General features: G+C 33.3%; 1 protein-coding gene across 2 annotated transcripts in view; it reads left to right on the top strand.

The window, feature by feature from the left end:
• The window catches only part of wu:fi04e12 (desmoplakin), a 40,924-nt gene that overhangs the window by 6,951 nt on the left and 26,473 nt on the right, over nt 1-7,500 (top strand). For both annotated transcript variants that reach the window (XM_042746513.1, XM_042746512.1), the window contains exons 5-9: nt 2,166-2,291; nt 3,155-3,232; nt 3,390-3,557; nt 7,187-7,291; nt 7,363-7,458. In XM_042746513.1, coding sequence (XP_042602447.1) covers nt 2,166-2,291; nt 3,155-3,232; nt 3,390-3,557; nt 7,187-7,291; nt 7,363-7,458 — 573 coding nt within the window. The remainder of the gene's footprint in view (nt 1-2,165; nt 2,292-3,154; nt 3,233-3,389; nt 3,558-7,186; nt 7,292-7,362; nt 7,459-7,500) is intronic.

Below are 7,500 nucleotides of genomic sequence, written 5' to 3'. Positions count from 1 at the left end.
CAATGCGATTCCACTGTTGCCAGAAATAGACATCAGCTTAACAGCACACAGATAAGTGCTGCTCTGTTCAGTCAGGCCTAGATAAAGACACAGGGTGAGTGTTTGCCAGGACAGAGAGAGCGAGAGAAAACGAAAGAAAAACTCTGGGCAGATGAACTGAATCTTTAGAAATTAGAGTGCGGCATCCTGCCAGAAAACACAATCCTGTACTGAGAAACTCAAATCAGACCCAGCATGCCTCACTGCTTGCCACCATTACTATCTGTCTGTCTGAGTCTCTCCCATGAATTCCTCAGGCTCCCGCGGGGGTCAATAACACCACACTCCCTCTGTCAGGAGCTCAGAGTTAATGAATCACAGACGCTTGCTGAAGAACACAGTGATTTTGAGTGGGCTTGAGAAAAAAACCAGACAGTGTCTGTTTTCCCAGTTAACAGGAAACCTTCTCAGAATGTCCTGTAAATATTCTCCCTAAGTTGTGAGCAAACAAATGTTATGTAACGTTAATAGAACATTTATTCAGAGTTATCTGGTCTTTACTAACATTCTCAAAATTTAAGTACCAAAATGTTATTTTTTATACATTATTAATGGATTTTTTTCTTTCTAAATGTTTTAGTTTCAGTTTAAGAATGTTACTTCTTGTTTCAGAGAACATTCAAAAGTAAGATTTCCATAATGTTACCAAAATGATCAAATGTTTTCTTAATGTTTGCATAAACAGAAAACATTTAAAAAGCTTTTGTAAATAATGTTTCCAAAACTAAATGTTTTTTTTTTTTTTAAGTTTGCATAAAAGCTTTAAATACATGAAGTGTTTATACATCATTAATGGAATGGTTTTTTTTTTCTGAAAAATTTTAGTTGGACATTCATCTAATATTAAATTTCATAACTAAATGTTCTCAAAATGTTAGCACAATAAAGGTGTTTATACATTGTTCATGGAATGATTTTTTTCTGAATATTTCAGAATGTAAATTTTTTTTAAATGTTGCTACTTTATTTGGAACATTCAGAGAACATTCAGTAACATTCATATAAAGTTTGCAAGAATTCTAAAATGGAATGTTCCTTTAACGTTTGTATAACATTTATAAAATGTAAAAAAAAAAAACTGGATGTTTTTCAAAACTTGTTAGCACCGAAATAGCATTTATACATTGTTTTAATGAACTGTTTTAGATTTTTTAAATGTTACCAATTGTTTCAGAATGTTCTGAGAACATTCAAAACTAACATTCCTATAATGTTTGCGAAATTATAAAATAGAATCTTCTCTTAATATTCACATAACCAAAAAAAAAAAAAGTTTAAACATTTAAATGTTCAGAGAACGTTTTCATAACTAAATGGGACATTAGAAAAACGTTCTTAGAGCATATTTTTGTTAGTTGTTTTAGTGTTGCATTACAAGTAACACAAGTTACATAATCAAATGTCTTTTTTCAAGTAGCTAATGAAGTAACACAATAATTTTTTAATTTAGAAGGAAATATCGGAGTTACTTTTTCAAATAAGTGATGCCAGTTACTCTGTTCTCCATGTATTGACTGACAGCTCTTGTGTTGCCATGTTGAGAGAAATCGAGAGTAAGTGCAGAGCGTTGTGTGTGCTGTGTGGACATGATCTATGAGATTAAATACAAACTCAGAATATGAAGCAAACCTGCAATAATTAAATATGTTAAACAACACAGATATCCTTTATAAGTATTTAATCCCATTTTATTCATCACTGTCTTTCGGCCTGCCTTTTAATGATCCAATTCAACCATATGAATAAGCAGAAATTATTTTTTATTGCTGAAGAGCATTGAAATTTCTTCTCCTGCTTGCTATTCTTCATGCAGTCCAGAACAGCAGAAAGGTTTGTTTGAGCTGCGCTCTCTACTGTACAGACGTGAAGTTACATTTCCTTCAGCCTGAGCCGTATTTATTTCACTTCCAACACTGGCTGCGTTCTCTAGACTTTTTATACCGTGGTAAATCCACTGCATACTAAGCAGAAAACAGTATACTTCCAGTGCAGACGGCTTTGTTCATTATAGTAGTAACTAGTTTTAATGCAACAAAACAAGCCGTGTTAAGTGTTCCTACTACTGCAACAATGTGATTTAAGCTGTGTGTGTGTGTGTGTGTGTGTGTGTGTGTGTGTGTGTGCAGAGGATGATAGAGATGTCGTCGTGGGGAGATGATTTGACAGTGATCGAGCAGCAGATAGCCAATCACAACGGGTTTCACAGCTCCATCCAGAGAAGTGCTGAGGTGGATCGAGCGCGAACGGAGCTGGTGAGATATACACACAAACCTCCTCAATGAAACAATACAGACGTGACCTTTAACACACACACACACACACACACACACACACACACACACACACACACACACACATCTGCTACTGGCTGCCATATCAATGCTGGACTGCTAAAATTATGGTCTGATTAATCTCATTTATCTGTGGCAGATTAATAACTATCCATCTTTTCTACTGTGCATTATGAGGCACCTGGTTTTCTTTTAAGCATATGCAATTTAGGATTAGAGCTTGTAGTGAGATTTATTACATGATTAGGTCATATTTACCTCATAATCATCATGTGTCTATATATATGTATATGTTATATATGCTGGATGCCCAGACACTGAAGACAACGATCGTGGCTGGGTCTTGATCTGGTGAATCTCGAGCTGTGTTCGAACTGTGTTCATTCTGAAAGCAAAAATCTGATGAGTGGATGCACCTGTCGCTTATTAATACCCGTATGCACGGGGACAGGCTCAGCATGCAAAATCCACTAACCAAATTTCATTGGCAAATTAATCAGAGTGGATTTAGGCTCCCAAGTGGCCTTCTTGAGCATCAAAACCTGTAATGTTGTCACGATAGATAGATGGATAGATAGATAGATAGATAGATAGATAGATAGATAGATAGATAGATAGATAGATAGATAGATAGATAGATAGATAGATAGATAGATAGACAGATAGATAGATAGATGGATAGATAGATAGATAGATAGATAGATAGATGCACAGTATATAGATTATACTGCACGTTATAGACAATATGTAATATATCTCATGTATATAGAACAATGCATCATGGCAGTATTTGTTTTATATTTTTCACCTTTTTGTTGCTTTAGTTGCGAGGCAAAGACCAAAATGCAGAATTGACCAAATCCTGTCTCAACAAACTGGAGCAAGAATGGGACAGTCTACAGGTGAGACCGGCTCAAATCAAATCCTCAAACATACTGCTAAACACACGTGCTGTGTTTACTTTCAGCTTTTATTAGCTACGAATCACGTTTCTTAGATCCATTTAATTTCCCAGTTGTTGGAGAGAGTTATGAAAACATAAACTGCGCTGATCCTCAGAAAGCCTCGTACCAGCGGAGCGTCCAGCTGCAGGACCTGCGTAACATCATCGAGGAGATCTTCGGGCAGATCATGTGGGTGAACGACCGAGAGGAGGAGGAGCTGGTGTTCGACTGGGGCGATAAAAACATCGACGTCTACATCCCTCAGAAACAGGAGAGCTTCTCAGTAAGAGCACACACACACACACACTCCTTCAGACGTGTGATTATTACTGACAATACGCTTGACTCGTTCAGCAGTGTGTGTGAAAACAACTCAAAAATGAGAGATATTGCCTTGGAAAAAAGCTGAAATAAATAAATAAATAATATATATACAGGTCAAAAGTTTGGAAACATTACTATTTTTAATGTTTTTGAAAGAAGTTTCTTCTGCTCATCAAGGCTGCATTTATTTGATCAAAAATACAGAAAAAACAGTAATATTGTGATATATTATTACAACTTAAAATAATTGTTTTTAAAATTATTAAACTTTAAATTATCATTTATTTCTGTGATGCAAAGCTGAATTTTTAGGATCATTATCACATGATCCTTTAGAAATCATTCTAATATGATGATTCATTATCAAAGTTGGAAACAGTTCTGCTGCTTAATATTTTTTCAGAACATGTGATACTTTTTTAGGATACTTTGATGAATAATAAGAAAAAAAAAAGAAGCTATGTTTTCAAAATATAAATATTTTGTAATAATAATATACACTACTGGTCAGTAATTTGGGGTCAGTATTTTTTTTTAAATAAAATCAATACTTTTATTCAGCAAGGATGTGTTAAATTGATAAAAAGTGATAGTAAAGAAAATATATTATTAGAATATACATTATTAGGAATTTTTTATTTTGAATAAATGCAGTTCTTTTTAACCTTTTATTCATCAAATATATTAGACAGCAGAACTGTTTCCAACACTCATAATAAATCAGAATATTAGAATGATTTCTAAATGATCATGTGATAGACTGGATGTTACATGTGACACTGAAGGCTGGAGTAATGATGCTGAAAATTCAGCTTTGCATCACAGGAATAAATTATTATTTAAAAGTATATTCAAATAGAAAACTATTATTTTAAGTAGTAATAATATTTCACAATATTACTGTTTTTTTCTGTATTTTTGATCAAATAAATGCAGGCTTGATGAGCAGAAGAGACTTCTTTCAAAAACATTAAAAATAGTAATGTTTCCAAACTTTTGACCTGTACTGTATATATACAGCTTTGCTCATAAGCTAAAGCTCATAAGTCACACGAAGGCAACATGATGCAGTAAGAGCTGGGGGGTGTAAACTTTTGAACAGGATGATGCTGTGTAAATTCTTCTCATTTTGTTTAACGATCATATTTTTTCAATTAGTACTGGACTTACGTAGAAGCTACGTAAATACTAACATGTTTCCCACAAGACAAAATATGTACAATTTACCCTGATCATCCAATTTAAAAAGCCTCTTAATGCATTCTGTTTCCTTCTTGAGCATCAGTACATGTTTTCACCTTTTGCAATAGTTGTGTGCGAGTCCCTCAATTGCCCTCAGTGTTAAAAGATGGATTTCAAAATCATACAGTCACTTTTGGAAAGGGTTCAAATTGCAGAGAATGCTGGAGAACCAAAGAATGTGTAGGAGCTGGGGGTTTTTCTGAAGAACAGCAGGTAGTCGATCTGTTCAGGACCAACAAGGGACTCATGAACAAAATATCACAAAATATAAAAACAGTCGTGGATCATCCAGGAAATAACACACAGTATTAAGATTCAAAGGTGTGTAAACTTTTGAATGGGGTTATTTTTATGAATTCCGTTATTATTTTGTCTTGTGGCGTACATGTAAACATCTGTTCTGTGAAATAGCTTATTCAGGACATTACTAAATAAAAATGACCATGCAATTGTCATGATCCCTCTTATTTTGTTTCAATTATTAACATTTTGCACATTCTGCAAGGGGTATGTAAACTTATGAGCACAACTGTGTATATATATATATACATAATAAAATATTTTTCAATACTGTATTTCAGTTAACATTTTATTTTAAGTAATGAAACAGTGTTTTTGTTTAGGGGTCTCAGCATAATAAAATCAGATTGCTGAAAAAAAATGCAAAGTGCATTTGCATTTTATATGCATAGCAAGCACCGATTTCAATGAAAACATTAATGTTTTAAAGAAGCTGAAGAGTGAATAAACATCAGTAAACTGGGGCACTTTACTCGCAGGTTAATTAACTCACCCAAATGCATCCTATATGAGACGTAACACTACATAAACATTATATCACAACTTGTGTCTGGACCGAATGATGCAAATGCACAAATGAACTTAAATGAATCTATAAAATGTGTGAAAATACTTGATTTAATTTTGCACTCATTTCTCATAAACTAAAATTAGTGTTTATTTTTATGTTTGTATTTTACCTGGTGAAGCACTTTGAGCTGTGTTCTATGAATGGAAAAACTCTATATGAAGTTTTACTGTTAATGAAGTTTATTTTATTTTAGAATGAAATTAACTAAGATTGAAACAATTTAACATGACAAAATATGGTGTACATTTAAATCACATTTCCATATAATGATCAAAAACTATGATTAAATAATTTTAAATTAATTTTTAAATGCAATTTAGTTTGTAAAAAATAAGAGCAGGTTTGTTTTTATTGTTTGGTTTGTGTTTATCTGCTGCGCCCTCTTGTGGACCGTGTTTGCTTCCGTAGTATTATCATGTCTTTTGAATATAATTCAGATTTTGGAGATATTTAAGTGATGGTTTTTCCTCAGGTTAGAAATTTAGGTGATAAAAAAAAAAGTTGTTTTGAAATGTTTCAAACTTTTGAAATGTATCAGTTTTCTGTGATTATTTAAAGGTTACAAAAACAACTAACTTCATTTTCACCCAAAATATAACATGATTTGAAAGTTTATTTTTAATATTCTATAAATTAATATTTTTTAAATATTCTATAATGTTAATTTAACATTTATTTGTAATATTTTAAGAACGTTGTGATTCCGATGTTATTTAAAGGTTACAAAATGTTTTACAAAAATATGTTATTTGAATGTTTTTGTAACATTCTAAGAATTGTCCAGTTTTCTTAATGTGAATAAAACATTATTTAAAGGTTACAAAAAATATTTTTTAGAACGTTTATCAAGTACAAATAACATCACAAGGATAATAAGAGAATGTTGTTTTAATCTGTGTCCCTGCAGCACAGAAGCAGTCATCAGTAGCACAGGTATATTTGTAGCAATAGACAACAATACATTGTATGAGTCACAATTATACATTTTTCTTTCATGCCAAAAATCATTAGGATATTAAGAAAAGATCATGTTCCATGAAGATATTTTGTAAATTTCCTACTGTAAATATATCAGAACTTAATTTTTGATTAGTAATATGCATTGCTAAGAACTTCATCTGAACAACTTTAAAGATGATTTTCTCAATATTTAGATTTTTTTGCTCCCTCAGATTCCAGATTTTCAAATAGTTGTATCTCAGACAAATATTGTCCTCCTAACAAACCACACATCAATGGAGAGATGATTTATTCAGCTTTCATATCATGCATAAACCTCGAATTCAAAAAATTGACCCTTATGACTGGTTTTGTGCTCCTGGGTCCCAAATGTTTAATAGTACTATTAATCTGTTATTAAAAAGTTTATAAGAATGTTCCATGAACGTTACTTTAAGGACGCTTGAGGGAATGTTGTGAAACTGTCCCCTTGTAGCAGGTCAGTCCTGTTGACGTCTGTTGAATGTGTGTTTCAGAAACTCATGAGTGAACTGGAGCAGAAGGAGATTCAACTGAACGTCCTCAAATCGAAGGTGGACAATCTGCTGAGAAACAATCACCCGGCGTCCGATAAGATCCAGGTGAGCGCGTCTGGCCTCTAATACGCTCGAACACGTCCTGCCGTGTTTCTGACTCAGTCTGTGTTTCTCAGGCCTACATGGAGACGCTGCAGACGCAGTGGAGCTGGCTTCTACAGATCACCAAATGCATTAACGTCCATCTGAAGGAAAACGCACGATACAGCCAGGTGAGATGGACAGAGGAATATTGGATTGAGTGCCCTAGTAAA

Source organism: Cyprinus carpio, chromosome B20 (genome assembly GCF_018340385.1).
Source record: "Cyprinus carpio isolate SPL01 chromosome B20, ASM1834038v1, whole genome shotgun sequence".
NCBI lineage: Eukaryota > Metazoa > Chordata > Actinopteri > Cypriniformes > Cyprinidae > Cyprinus > Cyprinus carpio.
Note: the sequence above shows the minus strand (reverse complement) of the source record. Positions and strands in the feature narration are given on the sequence as shown.